We start from the raw sequence: 21,855 nt of genomic DNA, 5'->3' as shown, positions 1-21,855 counted from the left end.
GATAAATGCCTTTCCCAACATATATTCGATAAGGACTACACAACAATCTAGTGCATTATTTCTTCAAGTTATCTTTTGCGATTACATCATAGATAAGAGTGCATCGAAAAGCTTTGCCAGTTGCAGTGGTTTTCAGCTAAATGTGATTGAGTCTGCTTTAATCAGTCACTGTCCTAATGCCTTAAATGTCAGCCCTTGTTTGTTTTGATGAATGGATGAATACGCATAATTAGAGGCGACTTCACTGTAGTGTTCAAATGGATGAATTGCCATAATGGGGGGGAGAGGGGGGGGGGGGGGGATATTATAACATAACTGAGCACATGACTTCTTGTCTCTCATGAACTGGCCTATAAAAATTCTTAAGCAATTCTAAAAGATGTGTTTTTGTTTTTGTATGTGTTGACTGAGTGACAGTCAACACCCTTCGAGAACCCACACAATCCCCACCACCTCATTTCTTACTTATATGGGGTGGAGAAGCATCAGGTTGGAGAAAACACTTGGGCAGTATTATACAAATTCGTCTAAAGATGTTAACAAATGACACCTGTCCATAGACTACATGAGATATAGACCAGAGGATCGGCACCATCACAGCCCAATTGATCATCAGAAGCGGCACCCAACCGCCCAACGTGTCCAGGTGAAAGATGCCACTCTAAAGTTGCCTTATATAAATATTTACCCCAAATACAGACAAACTGGCACTCAAGATAACCCTATACCACCTTCGTGAGACTAATATTAAAATATGCAGCCTCGGCATAAAATCCTCACCCAATCAAGAACAAAGAAACTAGAGTTGTAGAGGTTTTCTACTATACTGAACCCCGAGCTAAGAAGAAACGCCACTTCACTAGGAAGAGAGGTTACGGGCTATTCATGCCCGTGCCACCTCTTGGGTGGCTTAATCAATCAATCAATCACTAGGAAGAGTCCAGAGGCTATAGGTCGACTCACAGACACATTTACATCGGTACACGAACGGACAGTTTAATAACGAGCATCCAGGCAAATGTTATACAATCTATTTCATATCTATTATTTCGTATTATTAAATTGATGAAAATATTACCATTCTTAATCATTTTTTATGGAAATATTTGTATTTTTATTATCGTTGTCGTTAGTACTGTTACTATTATAGATGCCCATGCTGCAGTTATGTAGGTACAATTATAGTTAATATTATAATATTTGTATGACTGTAATATATATACAATATCGACTATATGTTTGTACTATATGTCGATTATATCACTAATTTGCCAACCCATCCTCCTGTTTAGATAGTACTTTTAGTAACTATGTGCGCCATAGTACACTCATTGACGTAAAAGGCAATTAGATAGTAGAGATTCATACTATTCACTTTATAGCCCGACAAAAAATTAGTTAAAATTCTAACTTTAATATTCCTAGGCCTAATATAATATATTTGTACTAGTGATGACCAGACCACACACTAGAAGGTGAAGGGACGACGACGTCCCTTCACAATCGACTTGAGAATGGTCCAGGACGGACCGAAACGTCGTCGTCCCTTCACCTTCTAGTGTGTGGTCTGGTCAACATACTTTAGCCACGTTATTGTGACTCATCGCCTTCATATTTGTACTATATTAGGTACCGGAAGGTACTATGTACTATGGCCATCGGTACTATAAGTACTAACTAAACAGGAAGCTGGGCTGTATTTGCAGCTAAACGTAGACAACATCCTACGATGCGGCGTCTTCCTTAACTCAAGTCACTTTAATATTTTAAGGAACAGTTTTGAATTTAAAATTTCACAAAAGCATTCATTCAAACAACAAAAATTATGTCAACATTGTCCATATCAAAAACTCTTAAAATAAAATATATTAAAAATACTCGCTAGAGCAATAGCAACTTTTATGAGTGAAAACAATAGGCTCCATAAACTCAAATAAATTCTTTGCAACAATTGAACTTTTAAATTCATGAACAAAAAATCCAAATTGCAGAGAAATAGTGATTTTGGAGCGTGAATTGCAACTTTCAACGTCAGCGACATTACGTGTGTTTAACAGTTTCCAATTACTCATGTAAATAATATCAATCATGGTCATTGCAGTTTCAGTTATTGTTGCTAGTTAATTATACCACACGTTTGCAACAGTGTAAACACGGTGTACCACTACACCACAGTGATACACAACTGTGTAGAATATCACAAATGTAAAGTTGTACACTTGCAGTTACACAGCTGTGCCCCAATTTATGTACAAATGTGTACCATTTAGTAGCAGACTACATCACAGGAGTAAGACCCATGTATAACAAATACGTAACCAGCAATACACAGTGTTGCACAGCTGCTTCCGTCTAGACTCACGAGTTGCTAAAGCTTGATCTAGGTGGCCAATTATTTGGGGACAATTAGACTTTTTTTTTTGGGGGGGGGCGTACGTCTTACTGTATGTACCAAGCATTGTGAAGTAGAGGACGACCACGCAGACATAGGGTCTGGACGACCTTGGTGGCAAAGGGTCTGGACGACCTTGGTGGCAAAGGGTCTGGACGACTTTGGTGGCAAAGGGTCTGGACGACCTTGGTGGCAAAGGGTCTGGACGACTTTGGTGGCAAAGGGTCTCAACGACCTAGGAGACATTGTAGGATGAAAAAGTAATTGTTGAAGGGAACGGCCATTGAGGGCAGTGACAGTGCCAGACCGTGCTTGAAGATGACGGTCATGGTCATCTGATTGTATCAACAGCGGGTATATAAGTGGAGCAGCTCGCCACAACAGTCACTCACTCGACCAACAGCTTCAGTGTCACCTTCCTACACGCTCCCACTGACATGTTCTACAAGGTCTGCTCATTTATCATTTATGTGTACAACTGTACTCCTTTAATGACCAATTATTCCATAACACTAAAATCATGCACAGCTGGATTACTTACCCAACCCGTTCTCGCAAATTTAATAAGTCAATATTGACTTATTAGTTGCGTGCATAGGTGACATACTAAACAAAATAGTTTCCCTTGAAAAGCTTCATAGAAAACACCGACCTTACCTAACCTACTTAGTATGTTAAAATAAGCATCTTATAGCTTTGTAATTACAATTGTTATTTAACCTATTATAGGTATAGGTTAGGTAATAATTGTAATTACGAAGCAATAAGATGCTTATCTTAACATACTAAGTAGGTTAAGTAAGGTCGGTGTTTTCTATGAAGCTTTTCCAGGGAAACTATTATGGTAAGTATGTCACCTATGCACATATTTAATAAGTTAATATTGACTTATTAAATTTGCGAGAACGGGTTGACTTACCTGCATCATAATTCCAGTCAACGCTATGCATATGATCGGAATTATTTTTTTGTACTTAATATCTGTACATACGCTAATGTGACTTGTGGAAACTGATCATGTGCTCACTGGCAAGCAAAAAAACTCAACTTCTCCAACAAAACGCCAGAAACAGGTGACTACTGACTCACTCACAAGGACACATCTTCCCCAGGTGTGTCTGGTCCTGGTGGTGGCCGCCGTGGCTTTGGCGGACCCGGGTGACTACGGTGGACCCGTCTACGCCTCGGTACGTGTATTCCTGTTTAGTCAAAGTCTGTGTGTGGTTGATGCATTTTAACCGTTCTTTGTAAGCATATCTTAAAACTTTGAAAGGTAAAAAAGCCAAGTTTGTGATTTTTTTCTTCCTCCTCCCCCCTCCAGGAGCCACTGCCGTACTACTACGACTACAACGTGCATGACGGCTACAAGGGCACCAACTTCGGCCAGCACGAGAAGTCTGACGGTAAAAATGTGTACGGCTCCTACACCGTCGACCTCCCCGACGGTCGCAAACAAAGGGTACGTCCACCTCCCTCACACTTTTTACACTTTTCACTCCATCGCCTTGTGTGAAAACCAAAGTTTATGAATAACGTTATAAATTCCATGGCCACAACAATTTAAAGTTAAAAGCACCGTGTTCTTCTCCAGGTGGACTACACAGCTGACCACTACAGGGGCTACGTGGCCAAGGTCAGCTACTACGGCAAGGCTCAGCACCCTAAGCACTACGGCCCCGCCGTCACCTTCTTCAACAAGGGCTACGGCCACGGAGGCGGATACCACTGACGACCCGGAAATACCACCACGCATTGTCAATAATACACTGTTGTTGTTGGGAAAATGTAGATAGAGGAATAAACATCGAAAGCGATAGTGTTTGTAATAGATCTTAACATAAGGTTAGCAAAAGATTTTTATATAATTAAATACAATGAAAATCATTTTGAGGCAGTGGAGTGACTTGAACTCGCGACCTGGGGTATTTCCAGACACCAGCCTTGACTGCTCGGCCATGGTGGTACAAAAATTTACCAACCCAGAACTCAACCAAGTCCTCTGGGAAGTTCTGGAGTCCCAAACCGGGGCCCAACCTCGGTTTCCGAGCCAAACCGATCATATTCTGGCCTACAGTAATGATGTTCACACCTTTCGCCCCAGTCAGATCACAATAAAATCACAATGGCCTGATATATTAATGAAAATCATTTTGATCAATAAACCAATGAAATTAATATATCAAATATTAAATGAAAATTTTCAAAAAGATTTTCATTTAGATATCTCGTCATTGTGATTTTAATACAATATTAATCTAAATAAGAGAGAATGTTTGTCTGCCCAAGGATGGAAGCCAGACGCTTAGGGGCTAGTCTCACCAACTTTGCATCGTGAATAATCTGAGGTACATGACAGACATAGGTTGGTCGAGGTCGCTAGAATTAAAGATTGAACAGCATTCTGACCCTCAACGACGATTTGTGGCACTGTCTGCCAGCTACACCTAGTTGAATATCTAAAAAAAAAATCCTTATAGCAGTATACACCAGTATTCACTGATCTCGGGAAAATTATAAAAAATTCTAGCATTCATACTTTGGCTACAGTAGCATAAAACATACGATATTCCCACAGCTTCAAAGACTTTCTCGTGCCTCGCTCCTTTATCAAGGCAAACGGGTAACTATTATAGTTGTTTAATATTTCACACTTTTAGGTTCCTCCAACTGTTAGACCACCCTTATGCCAATGGTAGACTACTATATATTTTAATAAGAGAGATAGTGATACAGGGATGATGAGACAGAGACACAGGCAGAAAGCGACAGAGACAGGCCTGCAGAAAGACCGGGTCAAGTAGGGCAGAGAGAGAAATGGGAAGAAAAAAGACAATACAGAGACAGCAAGAGAGAGACAGAGATAGAATGAGACACGAAGAGAAGGAGAAAGAGGGGGGGAGGATATTTGAGGAGAGAGGGAAAACAGGTAGAGAGGGAAGGAGGAGGGAGACTGGAAGTGAGGGAGAAGAACGGAAGGGAGTGTGAGAGGGGATGTGGAGGGAGAAAGGTAGAGAGGGTGATATGAGAGAAGGGTAGATTGAGAGAGGGAAGGGGCCTGGCGAAAAGAGACCTGGGCACAGCCGGGCACTTCCCCCACCCACAGAACGTTATATGAAAGAAAAGTTTCACTGAAAGGCTTTCCAACTCACTCCCTATAATCTCTCCGAGTCTAAGAGGGAATTAGATAAACACCTTCGGAGGCCTTTTGATCAACCGAGGCCCGAGCTAAGATCCATACGTTAGACTGCCTACAGCAGTAACCAACAGCCTGGATGACCACACCGTCAAGCAGGAAGCCTGGTCAGAGGCCTCGGGGACATCAGTAGAATACAGCTGTGCAACAGTAATGTTGTGCAGCATTAAAGTGCAGCTGTTCATCAGTAACGTACAACTGTGCATCAGTAATCCTTGCAAAGCAGATGTGTTATTAAACAGAGGGTCTTGCAAGGGGGGGCAGGGTGTCTTGCAAGGGGGCGGAAGGGTGTCTTGCAAGGAGGGCAGGATGCTTTGCAAGGGAGCAGGGTGCTTTGCAAGGGAGCAGGGTGCTTTGCAAGGGAGCAGGGTGCTTTGCAAGGAGAGCAGGGTGCTTTGCAAGGAGGGCAGGATGCTTTGCAAGGGGGGCCGGATGCTTTGCAAGGGGGGCAGGATGCTTTGCAAGGGGGGCAGGATGCTTTGCAAGGGGGGCCGGATGCTTTGCAAGGGGGGCCGGATGCTTTGCAAGGGGGGCAGGATGCTTTGCAAGGGGGGCAGGATGCTTTGCAAGGGGGGCAGGATGCTTTGCAAGGGGGGCAGGATGCTTTGCAAGGGGGGCCGGATGCTTTGCAAGGGGGGCAGGATGCTTTGCAAGGGGGGCAGGATGCTTTGCAAGGGGGGCAGGATGCTTTGCAAGGGGGGCAGGATGCTTTGCAAGGGGGGCAGGATGCTTTGCAAGGGGGGCAGGATGCTTTGCAAGGGGGGCAGGATGCTTTGCAAGGAGGGCAGGATGCTTTGCAAGGGGGGCAGGATGCTTTGCAAGGGGGGCAGGATGCTTTGCAAGGGGGGCAGGATGCTTTGCAAGGGGGGCAGGATGCTTTGCAAGGGGGGCCGGATGCTTTGCAAGGGGGGCCGGATGCTTTGCAAGGGGGGCAGGATGCTTTGCAAGGGGGGCAGGATGCTTTGCAAGGGGGGCAGGATGCTTTGCAAGGGGGGCAGGATGCTTTGCAAGGGGGGCCGGATGCTTTGCAAGGGGGGCAGGATGCTTTGCAAGGGGGGCAGGATGCTTTGCAAGGGGGGCAGGATGCTTTGCAAGGGGGGCAGGATGCTTTGCAAGGGGGGCAGGATGCTTTGCAAGGGGGGCAGGATGCTTTGCAAGGGGGGCAGGATGCTTTGCAAGGAGGGCAGGATGCTTTGCAAGGGGGGCAGGATGCTTTGCAAGGGGGGCAGGATGCTTTGCAAGGGGGGCAGGATGCTTTGCAAGGGGGGCAGGATGCTTTGCAAGGAGGGCAGGGTGCCGTGCAAGGGGACAGTTGTTACCAGGAATACAACAACCAGGTCATGTTGGTATACAAGATCACGCTTTAAATTCATGCACTCCGTAGGTCGAGACTGTAAACAACGCCAACATACACAACAATACTTCGTTAGCTCCATCCGGGATCAAATTTACTGATGATGAATAATTCAGAATTGGTACAGAGATTAGAACATTTCCAACATAAATACAAATATGGGACAATTGCAACACGCGGTGCACAACCAATCAAAAATTTCCACACCAAAGAGTATCTGGGGGAGATTTTCTTAGTAATGAGTGCCCAATTAGAGCAGTTCTCCGTCATATAGATATACAAAGTCAAGAGGCTCCGTGACCCATCACACTCTTGTGTTCGACGGTCCGTAGGCCTAGCGGTTGATCGTGGTTGTGTTAGGCTTCACCGTAGCAGGTGTGATCCCTGGACCCGCCCAGACGACTAACAAACAAACAACTCCATGATCAAATTACAAAAACTAATTAACAAAAAAAGTCTACACGTGTTAAGAGTTTGCCATTAAATAATGTTCATTATTTTAGTTTAATATAGGCAAATATTATCCACCTTGATCCACACATCATAAACCCTCAGGCCCGCTGCCCGGCTACTAATATATCATATACATCAGCGATCATCATTATTATTATTAATAGATGTTTTCAGGAGGAATTTGTATAAATTCCTTCACTAAGTGCCGGATCAGTTAGGTTTGAAGTATTATTTGGGCCTGCTGGCCACTGCTATCAACATTGTGACTAATCAATTTGTAACTAAACAAGCCTGGATCCGAAAAAAATGGAGTAGAACACTCGAAGCCAACTACAGATAAACGAAGTTCGGCCAGTATGAGAAGTCCGACGGTAAAACTGTGTGCGGCTCCTACACCGTCGACCTTCCCGACGGTCGCAAACAAAGGGTTATCTTGAGATGATTTCGGGGCTTTAGTGTCCCCGCGGCCCGGTCCTCGACCAGGCCTCCATCCCCAGGAAGCAGCCCGTGACAGCTGACTAACACCCAGGTACCTATTTACTGCTAGGTAACAAGGGCATAGGGTGAAAAAAACTCTGCCCATTGTTTCTCGCCGGCGCCTGGGATCGAACCCAGGATCACAAGTCCAGCGTGCTGTCCGCTCGGCCGACCGGCTCCGTCGTTTTCAGGGTACGTCCACCTCCCTCACACTTTTTACACTCCAGCGCCTAGTGTGAAAACCTAAATTCATGAATAACATTTTAAATTCCATAACCGCAACAATGTCAAGTTAAATGCACCGTGTTCTTCCCCAGGTGGACTACACAGCTGACCACTACAGGGGCTACGTGGCCAAGGTCAGCTACTACGGCAAGGCTCAGCACCTTTATCCGCCTGTGGATAGTCTTCGTTGTATCCGGACGCAGTTACAACGAAGACTGTTTCAACAATATTCTGACAAAAATAAATGCTATCAATCAATCAATTCTGCCGAGATAAATAAAATACAATGATACTATTTATTCGTTTTACGATTCGAAAATCTGAATTTGCTTTTTATGTTAAAATTATCACGCTTAACAGCGCTGAAGAATTGACGCCTGACCAGGAACTACTATGTATTAATACGAGTCTTTGAGCCATAACAGAGAACGTAAGAGAACGAACGTAAGAGAACGATCGTAAGGAACATTCTCCAGGTTATGCACCTGGAGAAGCAACTGTAACCTTTTTTAAAACAGTGGAATCGATGCAAATATATGCGGTGAATGAACAAAACAGGCTGACCTATTTACTGTGTAATGAATACGTAGGTGGCATAACACATGCTCAAGCTCCTCTATGTACTAACTGTCCTCATATTTTTGAATTGACGTACATAGGTATATTTACATTTCTGCAGCTACACTAGACTATATGAAGGGTTACATATTGTGTGTCAAGAGCTGGCTGTGACAGCTCTTGGTATCTGGACGTTTATACAGCTACACTAGACTATATGAAGGGTTACATTGAGTCAAGAGCTGCTTTATAATACTTATATCCCCATCTCGAAGGAAGGTTAGTCAGTTCGCCTGCACTATCAAGTTTTGTATACATTGTGAGGATTTCGTCAAGAGCACGAGTGAATGAAGTACAGTAGTTACAAAGCTCCAAATACCTCACATATTGACAAAGTCGCAGATGTTTATATTTTGAACAGAAGAAATAAATTACATGTTTTCGAAAAAAAGCTTCAAATGTATTTAGTTGCAAGTCACCTGAGATTAGCTCGGCCACGTAAACAATGGACAATTACTTGTTTATCCAGCAGACAAACGTTTTATTTATTAAAAACAAACACACTTTACACAACCAATTCCATTCAAACTTTTCTTGAACGAACTTCGTTCTCTTTTTGTGCTAGAATCGCACCAGTCGAAATTCTTCACCCACGTACTGCAAAGACAAATAATTGCCAACGGAACTAAAATAACTAACGAAATCGAACCTATGCCTTACGATACACAAAATAAGAACACAAATAATACAATTATATTCGAGGAACAATATTTATTGTTGATAAACAGCACGTTAAAATTGACGGATGCGGCTTCGAAATTGTCCGAAGCTTGGACGAGCACAGCCTAATCACGTCATAAAAATGTACTAAATTATCGGAACCTAACCTAACCTAACCTAACCTAACCTAACCTGACCTAACCTAACCTAACCTAACCTAACCTAACCTGACCTGACCTGACCTGACCTAACCTAACCTAACCTAACCTAACCTAACCTAACCTGACCTAACCTAACCTAACCTGACCTAACCTAACCTAACCTAACCTAACCTAACCTAACCTAACCTAACCTAACCTGACCTGACCTAACCTAACCTAACCTAACCTAACCTAACCTAACCTAATCGAAGACCCACCAATGGGGGGGGGGTAGAAATAGCCTAAGCTACTCTATCCCTTTGAGATGTATTTCTTTCTTATCTCAATAAACATACTTGAACTTGAACTTGACCCACGAATAGAAAACGAGACATCAGTGTGTCTGTATAAATCTCAGAAATTCGCTAAAATTTATACAGCGGTCGGCTTTATCAACAAATGCCTCGTTAATCCAGCCACCAAACCCCTGTTTATGAATTAAAAACGGTTTGCACACGACTCACAACCGATGACGTTCGAACATTTCTAGAACAGTGCTTCGATGACGACCTCTGTTCGAATCACAACGCTGTAAATGTCAGTAAACCACGTGCTACAAACACAACTAACAGCCAACAGAACCTAAACACCTCACCTACGCAGAGAACGTATTAGTATATGAGAACAACCCTTATTGTTAATAAATAAGTTAAAATCGATGAATGAATATTGGAGCCGGCGGCCGCTTTAGCGAGCCTAGCTTGAGGCCGGCTTGGATTTATACCATCATCATATTTTGTTTTTTAGGGGGTTTATACGTCAAAATATGATGTACTATTCGAGAGGACGGGTTGTTTATTTTCGATTATTGTTTGCCCATTTGCGGGTACACAAACGGATATCTTGCAACAATTGTTCGCTTTCCACTTATACTATTTCATAGAACACGATCCACGAACAGTTTTACATCCAGGTCCCCAAATATTGCTGGGTGCACAGGGGCGAGATCATTCTGTGCCAGAGCCAGGCTCTAAACCTTATTATTATTAACATCTTTATTGACAAAATTAATTACAATTTAGCCTAATCTGAGGATTTTGATAGTCTTATTAAATAACCCTGGTGATTGCCTGGTGTATGACGCTGATGTTTATTTTCCTACCACTGTGATAATATTTTTGTATATTAGCGTGATTGTGTACCAATCCTCTCGTGCTGTACAAGTATTGTCTGGGCTACACAGGACTATCACATAAAATGTTATAGTTGATTTAATATGCACCTATGGCAATCCTGTGAGTGGTATTTGAGACCTTACTCATCACAGTGAGTGGTGGTGAACCTCATAGACCCATCTAATGGGCGGTAGAGGGCATCATACTCATCATAGTGAGTGGTGGTGAGCCTCATAGACCCATCTAATGGGCGGTAGAGGGCATCATACTCATCATAGTGAGTGGTGGCGAACCACATACCAATCCAGTGGGGGGGGGGGCGGTAGTGGAAAAGATTACAGAACATAATAGGCTCAGGAACTGAACCCAAATATTAATTTGGTTCAGCATGCTACGTCAATCCTGATCACCTAGTAACGAAGTTATTGCATAACAATGGGTTCCGGACCATTACAGTCTCTAAGGTAAGCAATTTACATTTGTGTTGAAGTTAATTACAATATAATTTATTTAATTTAAGTTAAGTTAATCTAATTTAAGTTAATTACATATAATTTCGTATACTACTCATGCACCCATCCAGTGGGCAGCGATGGAAGGGTTACAATCATCTTCATAAATTACCTACAATTAGCACAATGGGAAACTGTTGGCTAAAGTTTGTGTTAGAAAATTTGTTGTTGAAATTCGCGTAATTTTGCAATTTTGTTCCGCTAGTAGGTAACAGCATTCTGAAAACCTATTTTGTAGTCGATTACGAAACAATTAGCTGCCAGGAGCAAAGTTGTCTGCAATTAGGCCATTTTAGAATTAGGTCGCTATTTTCATTAAGCGATATGAAATTTGCTTAAGTTTCCTTGTAAAACAGAGAAACACCAATATTGTCAGTGCTACAATAATTATTACTCTAGTAATAGTTGGTAGTAAACTATTAATGGTGGTAGTAACGCAAGTAGTAACGTCACTATTATTATAAAGCACCTCACGAGTGATATTTCTCCATTTAGTTGAAAATTAAACAACGTTGGTACAGCAACGACCTCACTTCTTGAAGGATCAGCGTTTGACTGATGATGAAACAAACGGAGACATGATCACAACTTACAAGATACCGAGGGGGGAGAATAGATAAGGTGGACAGCCTCTCCAGATTGAGAAAAAGTAGGACAAAAGGAGAAGTAAAAGCTGGACTCGCAAATGAGTAAGAAATGTAAGAAAATACTCTTTACCCTGTACGGGTATAGTCAATAAGTATAGTCAATATACTTATATAAGTATAGTCAATAAGTTCTAAGAGCAGAAGTTGTGTAAGCCACCTCCACCCACAGCTTTAAGGCCACCAAATTCGACAAACCATTCGAATACGAGGATAGTTAAATAATAAAGCAATATCTTGAGGTTATCTTGAGATGATTTCGGGGCTTTAGTGTCCCCGCGGCCCGGTCCTCGACCAGGCCTCCACCCCCAGGAAGCAGCCCGTGACAGCTGACTAACTCCCAGGTACCTATTTACTGCTAGGTAACAGGGGCATTCAGGGTGAAAGAAACTTTGCCCGTTTGTTTCTGCCTCGTGCGGGAATCGAACCCGCGCCACAGAATTACGAGTCCTGCACGCTATCCACCAGGCTACGAGGCCACCCACGAATAGTTACAACTATTATTTGTAACTATTACAAATAGTTACAACTATTTGTAACTATTACAAATAGTTACAACTATTTGTAACTATTACAAATAGTTACAACTATTTGTAACTATTACAAATAGTTACAACTATAGAATAGTTACAATAGTTACAACAACCTGCATCCGGCAGATGCAGGCATAATGAGCAAGACCTCACTCCTCTTTAATTACTAATTGGTAAGCACAAAATTACCTACAGTTAGTAATAATGTAGTTAAGGATATTTTCCCACATCAAGAACACTAATAGTTGCATTTCAATCTAATTTTGAGAACGAAATAATACGAATCGTTGAGAACAAATGTACAAGCGTGAGAGCTGCAGAAACAACAATAGATGGAGGAGTGCTTGAAGGTGCAGGTGCGGGTGCGGAATATTAGGCTCGTTTATCCTACCGTGCCAATGGTAAACTGCATCGTGTAGGTACTGAAACGCTCGTCCTGTGCAGGGAACACTCAGGATGTGTATCAACTCTCGCTGTTATAAGCAATAACTCCAGGAGCGGGCGGGCGGGGGGGCAAAAAACGGTGGGGGGGGGGGGGCAAAAAACGGTGGGGGGGGGGGGCAAAAAGCGGTGGGGGGGGGGGTATAACTCTACGAGCGGGGAGGGGGGTGGGTATAACAACACGAGCGGGGGGGGGGGTGTAACTCCACAACCGGGGGGGGGGGGGGCTAACTCCACGAGCGGGGGGGGGGGGAGGGAAAACTCCACGAGCGGGGGGGGGCTAACTCCACGAGCAGGGGGGGGGGAAAGGAAAACTCCACAAGGGGGGGGGGAATAAGGGAATAAATCAAGGAGCGGGGGGGGGGGCAATAACAAAAGGAGCGGGGGGGGGAATAACTCAAGGAACGGGGTGGGCAATAACTTCAGGAGCGGGGGGGGCAATAACTTCACGAGCGGGGGGGGGGGCAATAACTTCAGGAGCGGGGGGGGCAATAACTTCAGGAGTTCAGGAGCGGGGGGGGCAATAATTTCAGGAGCGGGGGGGGGCCAATAACTTCAGGAGCGGGGGGGGGGCAATAACTTCAGGAGCGGGGGGGGGGGCAATAACTTCAGGAGCGGGGGGGGGGCAATAAGAGCGTTAAAGCTGGTAATACCTCCATGCACAGGCAATAACTGAAGAACCCGATCTTCATTACTACGAGGAAGCGAACAGGTCTAGGACTTATTAACCATTTACGCGCCCACTTACGGAACCTGTACATCTTTCCTCAATCATGGCGGCTTTGTTTGTAACAAAACCAAAAGTTGTTTGGTTTCCAAACTCGTAAACTGTTTATTAAATGTAAACAAAATCACCATGAATAACATGAACAGGTCTCTTAACACGCAAATGCTTGATGAATCCCGACACAGATCTTTAACCCTTTACGTGAGGAAAATGATGAGTGACATTATATAAAAGTCTGTCTGTGGTACAAAATTATGACCACATCTGTGGTAGAAACCAATCACACATCTGTGGTAGAAGATAATGACAGCATCCGTAGTAGAAAATAAACATTAATCCTATAGAACTGGGACGATTAAAAAAAACAATGCAGCAAAACACCATTTTCCTCCTCCTAGGAATAATAGAACAGAGAAGCACCGCCTCAATAAAACACACACGAGCACACACACACACACCCGGCACACTCGGGTCTCCCACTGCCTCCCCCATGCATCAGTGTGGCGCCTCACCAGTAAAGTTGAAAAACCCAATTCCAGCCTCCAGGAAAGTTTCCGGCATAGTACTAGCAGCAGCCATCTGTCTGGACGACCTGCAGCAGGGTGCCGCTAGTCCATGTTTATATGTGATGTCATTAGCGCCATTATAAACAACATTACAATGTTGTTCCAGGTATGCAATGTAATATAGCCGATGTTGTATGTATGACTGTATACAATGTGATACAAATCGTAATATAATCAACGTATATTTGTAAACAAATATTTCAAAACGTTGCAGTGATGTACCATATATGCTTGTACCATAAAAATATATACAATGTATCTTTATGAACTTTATTATGATTAATTATTAGGTAATGGTCATGTCTTATCACAGACATAATAATAGTTTTTTGTCGTGTTGTTGTGTCTGTGATACAACATGGGAGTACCCGCGTTACACTCACAACATGGGAGTACCTGTGTTACACTCACAACATGGGAGTACCCGCGTTACACTCACAACATGGGAGTACCTGTGTTACACTCACAACATGGGAGTACCCGCGTTACACTCACAACATGGGAGTACCTGTGTTACACTCACAACATGGGAGTACCTGTGTTACACTCACAACATGGGAGTACCTGTGTTACACTCACAACATGGGAGTACCCGCGTTACACTCACAACATGGGAGTACCTGTGTTACACTCACAACATGGGAGTACCTGTGTTACACTCACAACATGGGAGTACCTGTGTTACACTCACAACATGGGAGTACCTGTGTTACACTCACAACATGGGAGTACCTGTGTTACACTCACAACATGGGAGTACCTGTGTTACACTCACAACATGGGAGTACCTGTGTTACACTCACAACATGGGAGTACCTGTGTTACACTCACAACATGGGAGTACCTGTGTTACACTCACAACATGGGAGTACCTGTGTTACACTCACAACATGGGAGTACCTGTGTTACACTCACAACATGGGAGTACCTGTGTTACACTCACAACATGGGAGTACCTGTGTTACACTCACAACATGGGAGTACCTGTGTTACACTCACAACATGGGAGTACCTGTGTTACACTCACAACATGGGAGTACCTGTGTTACCCACCCCGTCTTCTCGTCCATCTCCACCATTCCCCGCTCCCCCTTCCCTTCGTCCTCCCTACCATCCCCCTCTCCCCCGTCCCCTTGTCCTTCCCACCATCCGCCAAGGGTGATTTCTTTTTATCTTCACCTGTGGTTTAAGCAAGTTAGTGCATATTATATATATATATATATATATATATATATATATATATATAATTGTAGCGTATGATTTCTTTTAATATGGAATAAACTATTATTGTAGTTAAAATTATTTTCAATTAACACACTGTCGTAGCTGCTGATGCAACCTGTGCTCGCAATTATTGCACCACATATATTACGCAACATCGTCAAAATTGCAATGGTTGAGTGAACTTGAATACAGCGAATACTGACGCTCCCTAAGACCTCCATACATAACGACATTGTAGTTCTTGTAAAAAAAAAAATACGCTTGACCAACTGAGAGAACAGGCTGGATGATAATTTAGCGGCGCCTACAATTCACTTTCCTCAACTAGTGCCATGGCTAACTTTACCAGAGACCAAAATTATTCCATGAATATCACAGTGTAAAAAATCTCCCTCACTTTCAGAGAATGTGATGTTTGATTTATGTTTCAGCATCAAATATGCAATTATAAAAGCATGTAAATGCGTGTCCATGCTGGCGTGAAATTCGGGAGTCGTCGTTATGCAAGCCGTCCTCCAACCTAATACGTACCAGTCTTTACATCACCGACCACCTCGTTAAAAATGCAACGTACTTGTCAAAATTGAAGCACCGTAATAATGACGTTTTCTGTGGCTCAGCCGCGATAGGTTTGATGAAATATCTGTGCCCCAAAATAGTCACGAGAGCTATCGGGTATTGGAGTTAAAAGTCAGACGACCTTATAATACATTTGTATAGTCTGTGGATGAGTGGTTATAGTACTGGATATGCTTAGAGGCATGGAGGCCCTGCCTGACCGGATTCGAATTCAAGAGTTTTCTGATGCATGTTGGATGCGCATTCAAGCTTGGCGTGCATATTTATATATATATATATATATATATATATATATATATATATATATATATATATATATATATATATATATATATATATATATATATATCGTACCTAGTAGCCAGAACGTCGTACTCGGCCTGCTATGCAAGGCACGATTTGCCTAATAAGCCAAGTTTTCCTGAATTTATATATTTTTCTATTTTTTTTACGAAATGGTAAAGCTATTTATTTCATTATGTATGAGTTCATTTTTTGTTAATTTGAGTTATAACTAACGTAGATATATGACCGACCCTAACCAATCCTACCTAACCTATCTTCACCTAACCTAAACTGACATAACTAAGCTAATATAATATTTCAAATAAACCAATTGGAAACAATATTTTGAAAATAAAGAAAATTACTCGGCCTATTAGGCAAATCGGGCCTTGCATAGTAGGCCGAGAAGTGCGTTCTGGCTAGTAGGTACGACATTAAATATATATATATATGTCGTACCTAGTAGCCGGAACGCACTTCTCGGCCTACTATGCAAGGCCCGATTTGCCTAATAAGCCAAGTTTTCCTGAATTAATATATTTTCTCAATTTTTTTTTCTTATGAAATGATAAAGCTACCCATTTCATTATGTATGATGTCAATTTTTTTTATTGGAGTTAAAATTAACGTAGATATATGACCGAACCTAACCAACCCTACCTAACCTATCTTTATAGGTTAGGTTGGGTTAGGTAGCCGAAAAAGTTAGGTTAGGTTAGGTTAGGTAGGTTAGGTAGTCGAAAAACTATTAATTCAAGAAAACTTGGCTTATTAGGCAAATCTGGCCTTGCATAGTAGGCATAGAAGTGCGTTCTGGCTACTAGGTACGACATATATATATATATATATATATATATATATATATATATATATATATATATATATATATATATATATATGTCGTACCTAATAGCCAGAACGCACTTCTCAGCCTACTATTCAAGGCCCGATTTGCCTAATAAGCCAAATTTTCATGAATTAATGTTTTTTCGTCTACCTAACCTACCTAACCTAACCTAACCTAGCTTTTTTTGGCTACCTAACCTAACCTTACCTATAAATATAGGTTAGGTTAGGTTAGGTAGGGTTGGTTAGGTTCGGTCATATATCTACGTTAATTTTAACTCCAATAAAAAAAAATTGACCTCATACATAGAGAAAAGGGTTGCTTTATCATTTCATAAGAAAAAAATTATAGTAAATATATTAATTCAGGAAAACTTGGCTTATTAGGCAAATCGGGCCTTGAATAGTAGGCTGAAAAGTGAGTTCTGGCTATTAGGTACGACATATATATATATATATATATATATATATATATATATATATATATATATATATATATATATATATATATATATATATAAACTTGAGAAAGAAGCTGGAAAATTAACTCGCCAAAGTTCATTTTTACAGTGTGATATGGCCTGACACTACGAGGTGCGTTCCGTTGATGCTGTCAACATTGTCAAAAGCAGTGGTAAAGTGTATACAGTACAAGCCAGATTGATATGAAGAAGAATAAGCCGCCCCAAGAAGTGCACGGGCATGAATAACCCGTAAAAATAAGCAAGCGTGAGCAACCTAATAGATAACCAAGAAGGATGAGGCAAAGTAAGGTGTCGCCTAAACTATAATACAATGTATCTTGAAGGGTGATGGACATTCTCAAAAGCCAAGACGTTTAATTCGGGCAGTGAGGGTTCTCCTCGGCAATTTCACCAGGTTTAAGTGAGGTACACGCAAGGCTGTACCAGTGCTTATAATAATTAATGATTCAATTTCAAAAGCATGAAATTTAAAAAGTGACCACTTCCTTGTCTCAGGCAGTGAAAAAGTAATGGAACGCGCAATGCTCCGTGTTAAGGAGCGTGATATTGCCAGCCATGTCTTTAACGTGTGAGCATTTAAGCTGCTCCAATGCTCAGCTTGAGGGTAGCAACAGCCTAAGCTATTCTGGCCTTTTGAGAAGTAATTTCTAGTCTCAATAAGCTTGCTTGAACTTAAAGGCCTATGACATAGTCTTTCCGACAGCGCCAGCGCGCGCGCGCACACGCACGCACGCACGCACGCGCACACGTACACACACACACACACACACACACACACACACACACACACACACACACACACACACACACACACACACACACACAGGGACCAAAGAGCCAAAGCTCAACCCCCGCAAGCACAAATAGGTGAGTACACACCTATTTGTGTTAAGAGAGAGAGACAGAGTGACGTGATGAATAATGTGAAACGTTTAACCACGAAGGAAAAAATGAAACATGAAATGACTTGAGCGGTTTCGTCCTAATCAATCTATTTTCAAAAGTATGATCAGTGAGATAAAACATTTGAATATACAGGCAGGAAGGGGGAGGCGAGTTGTATAAGTATGTATTATACACTTTGAATGAGTATTGACATATAGTGCTTCAGTTAGGTAAAATCTTCCATTGTCGTTGGGTGTTTTTGGACAGGATAAATCTGGTTGTTTTGTGGGTTGTGTATTGTCAGGTGTATTGAGAGCGAGAGTGTTTGGCTTACCTATTGAGATCGGTGCGGCTGTTAGTCGCTAGTAGCTATATAAAGACTAAAGGATGCATGGTGAACCGGCAGAACAGTTACTGCCCCGCTCCTGTGCCAGGTAAGTCCACTACGGGCTCACCATAGCCCGTGCTACTTGCCCCGCTCCTGTGCCAGGTAAGTCCACTACGGGCTCACCATAGCCCGTGCTATTTGGAAATTTGTTCCCAGTAGCTGAATATTGAAACAATAACAACAGCATGGTGAACTGTATCACTGTGTCTCCTTCCTGTCTTGTGGGTCATTGACAAGCTTCTTCTTGAGGTAATCTTGAGATGATTTCGGGGCTTAGCGTCCCCGTGGCCCGGTCCTTGACCAGGCCTCCATTTTGTTACACACACCCAGGAAGCAGCCCGTAGCAGCTGACTAACATCCAGGTACCTATTTACTGCTAGGTAACAGGGGCATCAAGGTGAGAGAAACTTTGCCCATTTGTTTCCGCCTCCACCGGGAATCGAACCCGGAACCTCAGTACTACGAATCCGAAGCGCTGTCCGCTCAGCTGTCAAGCCCGGCCCGGCCAGGCCAGGCTTTCTAACCCTTGACAGAAACGTGCCCTAAATTTTTCGCCCTGCCTTGGAATCGAACCCATGGTCACTCGACTGTGAGCCGACTGCGCTACAGGTCACGCAAAGCTTCCCGGCTTGCGTCAGTGCCACTCAGGCGTAAATGAGGAAACACCTTAGCTACTGACGCTCCGCCAGTTCCATTACACGCGTCGGGCGACGGCCACACAGGCGGAACCAACAACCCGTCCTCTTAAAAATAACGTCACTTTTCGCTTGTATGCGCACTATGGCCAAATTTGGACGTAATTTGAAATGAAATCGACTCACAAAAGTGACGTGCTGTTCCGTTTTCTGTTTGAGTCGTCCGGCCCTCCTCGGACAGCTTAGAAAAGGAACTTTCCATTAACGTTTTTCATGACGTTTTGAAACTTTATGAGAATTTCCTGCCCGCCTAACCTATCAGAGGACCCTTAACTTACTGTTGTTGAAAAAAAAATCCCAAATTTATTTTCAATTTTTGTTCATTTTCAAATTACGTCCATATGCGGCCATACGGGCAAACGGCCAAAAGCGACGTTCTTTTTAAGAGGACAGGTTGCAGAACCAACGCCAAACTCTCACTTAGCGTTGTCAGCTGACCCCGGTGTATTAAATACAGTCTTCTGATACACAAGTATCAGAAGACTGATACTTGTGTATCAGTCTTATCAGGTATCAGTCTTTGGAGAGGATATCAGGTATCCTCTCCAAACCGTTCTAGCAGCCTGGGAGGTATATAACGAAAGGTGTATACCTCCCGGGATATATTTGGTGGGTATACACAGTTTACTTGTCGGCTTTGTCTAGGGCTAAGTCTAGGGGGTCGGTAAGCTACGGTGGTGGCCTGAACAACCAGAGGTTAATAAGCATTAAAATCAACATCAAGTCAAACCAATCCGATTGTAACTTTAGCAACCATAATAGTCGGTACAGTTTGTGACAGAAATGTTCTTACAAATGATGAAAATCGAAGTTATAATATATAATGTTACAATGCCCAACCCACACATGACAAGATGAAAATTGACGTTTCGGACCTTCCTGGACTATTTTCAAGTCGTCGTTGCTCATAACTCTTGCCTTTCTCAATGAACAGTTCAAAGTTTTCCTCTCAGCAAGTGTGACCCGATTTAGATTCTAAACGACCCCCCCCCTCCCTTCCTGTGTTCACTTTTTCTTCTGTTTATATATTTGTGTCTCGAGTTCAGATTTTTACTTATCGCTTTTCTCCTACAGTTTATCAGCAATTGGGACTTCCTCTATTCCTTATTCTCATATCAGCAACGAGACGTTGTGGAAGCCTGCATCAGGGATTGTTCCTCGCCCTCTCCCTCCCTTCCACGTTTCTCGCTTTCTCCTACTCTCTCTCTCTCTCTCTCTCACACACTTAATACGATAAAATAGCAAAAGTGCTGAATTTTATACAAGAATTAACAGCAAACGTTAAAGTCAAGCTAACTAACAGAACCAAGACAGACGCCTGACTAACATATAATTTTGCTTAAATTCTCCTATGGATAATCACAGGTATGTGTGGTTGGTATCGCCACGGGATCCCTGTCGTCCACGAACCAGCCTTCACACTGAGTAGTAATGTGGCATTTTTCCCAAAATCTTAAAACAACCAGGTTTTGACGAAACTCTGTTTACATGAGAAATCTTTTGATACTTAATAGTCAAAGATTTCATCCCAAATAAACTTCACAAATTTTAGGAGCCCCTGCCGTACTACTACGACTACAACGTGCATGACGGCTACAAGGGCACCAACTTCGGCCAGCACGAGAAGTCCGACGGTAAAAATGTGTACGGGTCCTACACCGTCGACCTCCCCGACGGTCGCAAACAAAGGGTACGTCCACCTCCCTCACACTTTTTACACTCTTCACTCCATCGCCTTGTGTGAAAACCTAAGTACATGAATAACGTTATAAATTCCATGTCCACAACAATTTAAAGTTAAATGCTACGTGTTCTTCCCCAGGTGGACTACACAGCTGACCACTACAGGGGCTACGTGGCCAAGGTCAGCTACTACGGCAAGGCTCAGCACCCTAAGCACTACGGCCCCGCCGTCACCTTCTTCAACAAGGGCTACGGCCACGGAGGCGGATACCACTGACGATGACCCCATCGTCACATCACACCCCTCTTATATAACTGCCACATTCACCTTCCCGTCTTGTACACTATTATGAAATACATAAATACATGACAATTCTTTTATAATGCTTAAACTGTATTTTGTGATTTTTACGTCTTGAATAACCAGGTTTCTGTGCATTATTCCTGAGCGAACCTAATTATTCTATATACGTGGGGGCACGTGAGTTTTGACGATTGACGAGTATAAAAAAAATCTTTCTTTTGTATAGTCTACACAGGTCAACTGGCAAAAACTTAAAGCCTACAAACACAGACTTAGTCTACGAATAGGCACCTGATTACTGTTTGCTGAAAAGGGACGTACAGTTTTAAGGATCAATACCAAATCATTAGTCATTGCCTGTCTTTATGACA

The 21,855-nt window shown here is 42.7% G+C and overlaps 1 protein-coding gene across 1 annotated transcript; it reads left to right on the top strand.

Annotated features, from left to right (window-relative positions):
* Positions 1-565: 565 nt before the first annotated feature.
* LOC123761125 (cuticle protein 7-like) lies at positions 566-21,460 on the top strand. Its single transcript, XM_069339218.1, has 4 exons — positions 566-646; positions 3,505-3,579; positions 21,050-21,187; positions 21,320-21,460. The coding sequence occupies exons 1-4, from the start codon at positions 566-568 to the stop codon at positions 21,455-21,457; spliced, it is 432 nt and encodes a 143-aa protein (XP_069195319.1). The 3' UTR covers positions 21,458-21,460.
* Positions 21,461-21,855: the final 395 nt, after the last annotated feature.

The sequence above is a fragment of the Procambarus clarkii genome, chromosome 41, assembly GCF_040958095.1.
Source record: "Procambarus clarkii isolate CNS0578487 chromosome 41, FALCON_Pclarkii_2.0, whole genome shotgun sequence".
Taxonomy (NCBI): Eukaryota; Metazoa; Arthropoda; class Malacostraca; order Decapoda; family Cambaridae; genus Procambarus; species Procambarus clarkii.
This window is presented reverse-complemented; position numbering and strand designations above follow the sequence as displayed.

Coding starts and splice junctions, on each gene's coding strand:
- LOC123761125 (XM_069339218.1), top strand. CDS start 566: ATGAGATATAGACCAGAGGATCGGCACCATCACAGCCCAATTGATCAT. Junction 647..3,504: donor CAACCGCCCAACGTGTCCAG/GTGAAAGATGCC, acceptor CATCTTCCCCAG/GTGTGTCTGGTCCTGGTGGT. Junction 21,188..21,319: donor CCGACGGTCGCAAACAAAGG/GTACGTCCACCT, acceptor GTTCTTCCCCAG/GTGGACTACACAGCTGACCA.